This window comes from Eimeria tenella, genomic scaffold (assembly GCF_000499545.2).
Source record: "Eimeria tenella Houghton genomic scaffold, Eth_scaff1609, whole genome shotgun sequence".
Classification (NCBI taxonomy): Eukaryota; Apicomplexa; class Conoidasida; order Eucoccidiorida; family Eimeriidae; genus Eimeria; species Eimeria tenella.
In genome coordinates this window covers 1-2,261 of record NW_013544074.1, presented here as the reverse complement: position 1 = coordinate 2,261, position 2,261 = coordinate 1, and the positions used below count along the sequence as shown (strand labels likewise).

The window sequence follows — 2,261 nt, the reverse complement described above, 5'->3', positions numbered from 1 at the left end:
GCTGCAGCTGCTGTGGACCCACAGGCTGCTGTTGCTGCTGCTTCAAACAGAAAAGCTGCTGCTGCTGCTGCAGGGGCTGCAGCATAACGCAGAAGCAGGCAGCAGCACTAGTTTGCACAGCAGCAGGGCCAGAAGCGGAGCCCTAACCACCACCAGCCGCGCAAGTAGCAGCAGCAGCAGCAGCAGCACCAGCAGCAGCAGCAGCAGGCTGTGTGCTGTTTGCTGCAGGCGCTGGAAGCAGTGCTGCAGATAAAAAACGCAGAAGGACAAGTTGCTTCGATAAGCCACAAATGCGCCAATATAGACGAGCAGCTCACGGCGCTGCTGGGTAACTTGCTGCTGCTGCTGCTGCTACTGCTGCTGCTGTTGCTGCTGCTGCTGTTACTGCTGCTGTTGCTGCTGCTGCTGCTGCCGCTCTTGCTGCCACCGCCGCGGCTACTGCTGCTGTATCCCTGCCGCGCCGCCTGCTTTGCTCGCTGCTGCTCCTGCTGCTGCTGCTGCTACTGCTGCTGCTGCTGCTGCTCAGAAATCCCGCGGGCAGTTCTGGAGCACGTGGTGTTTTGCCACCAAGAGGAAAGCTGCTGGCCCATGGGGGACATGGCCACTTTAAAGAAAAGATTTGATTCTCTTTTTGCTGCCACCAGATACGCCAAGGCCCTCCTCGCCATACGGGCAGCAAGGTTGCTGCTGCTGCTGCTGCTGCTGCTGCTGCTGCTGGTTTGCTGCTGGCGTGGCTGCTGTTGCTTTGTTGCTGTGCTGCTGCTTTGCTGCTGTTGATTTGGTGCTGCTGCTGCTTTGCCGCGGAAGCTGATGCTTGTTCAAGCTGCTGCGCTTGCTGCTGGCGCAGGTGCAGCTCTCAGTCTGCTGCTGCTGCTGCTGCTCTTGCTGCTGGCGCAGCTGCAGCTCTCAGTCTGCTGCTGCTGCTGCTGCTGCTGCTGATGCTGCAGGAAGGTGCACGTGATGGAGCTGAAGGACAGAGAAAGCGATCTGCGGCTTCTTGATGTCCACAGAGCAGCAGCAGCAGCTCTGCAGACGCAGTTGCAGCAGCAGCAGCAAGCCATAGACGACACGCAGCGCCAAATTGAGTAAACCCTAAACCCTAAACCCTAAACCCTAAGACTTAAAGTCCTCGAGTAGAACTGGGAAGGACTAGAGATGCAAACCCTAAGCTCTATACCCTCAAATTTGCCCTTCAAACCCTAAACCCTAAACCCTAGCAGCAGGGGCAGCAGCAGCTGCTGCAGCCGCCCGCCGTTTTTGCTGCTGCAGGCAGCAGCAGCAAACGGTTGAGGAGCTCGAAGAGGTGACTGCAGCAGCAGCAGATCTGCTGCGGCGGGCGCAGCAGCAGCAGCAGCAGCTGCAAGTCGCTGAGGAAATGCAGGCGATGCATCAGCAGAAGCTGGAGCAGCTGCAGCAGCAACTGCAGCAGCAGCAGCAGCAGCAAGAAGAGGAAGATGAAGCTTTCGTATTTGAGGAGCCTCTGGAAGAGCTTGAAGAGCTTTTTGAAAAAATTTCAGAGGAATATAAAGTTAGCTGCTGCTGCTGGTGCTGCTGCTGCCACCGCTGCTGCTGCTGCTGTGGCTGCTGTTGCTGCTGAAGCTGGGGACAATGTTGCTGCCGCTGCTCTTGTTGCTGCTGCTTTTGTTGCTGCTGCTGCGGATTTCGCTGCACTTTTGCTTCTGCTGCTGAAGCCGCTGGTCTTCTTGCTGCTCTCGAAGCGACTGCTGCTGCTGCTGCTGCTAATGCTTTGTGGCTGCTGCTTCTGCTGCTGCAGGTTAAGGGCGAAAAGAGGCAAGCCGTGTGCAACAAAGTAAATGAGCTGCAGCAGCAGCAGCTGCTGCTGCAGCAGCAGCTGCAGCAAGAGCTTGCTGCAGCAGCAGATGGACTTAAGGCGGAAGAAAGAAGAGACGCAGCAAAGCAGCAGCAGCAGCTGCTGCTGGACAAAGTAGCGGCAGCACTGCCCTACGCGCAGCAGCCACAAGTACGGGCAGCAGCAGCAGCAGCGGCAGCAGCAACAGCAGCAGAAGCAGCAAGACTTGATATTGTTTCAAGTGATACCTGGGGTTCAAATATGGGGCCAAACGCTTAGGGTTTAGGGTTTAGGGTTTAAGGTTTAGGGTTTGGGGTTTAGGGCTTTGTGCAGACACCGGAGGCAGCCGTGGCGCTGTGCCGATCAGAAGCCGTCAGGCTGCGGCGGCAGCAGCAAGCAGCAGCGTGTGAGCAGCAGAAGCAACAGCAGCAGCAGCAGCTGCTGCTGCAGC

General features: G+C 57.5%; 1 protein-coding gene across 1 annotated transcript; it reads left to right on the top strand.

The window, feature by feature from the left end:
- Positions 1-228: 228 nt before the first annotated feature.
- On the top strand, positions 229-2,220 carry ETH_00021620 (uncharacterized protein; the record flags this gene model as incomplete). Its single annotated transcript, XM_013379225.1, has 5 exons — positions 229-680; positions 948-1,085; positions 1,270-1,528; positions 1,775-2,051; positions 2,144-2,220. Coding segments are annotated over 5 exons (1,203 nt in total), but the record flags the coding sequence as incomplete, so codon positions are not given.
- Positions 2,221-2,261: the final 41 nt, after the last annotated feature.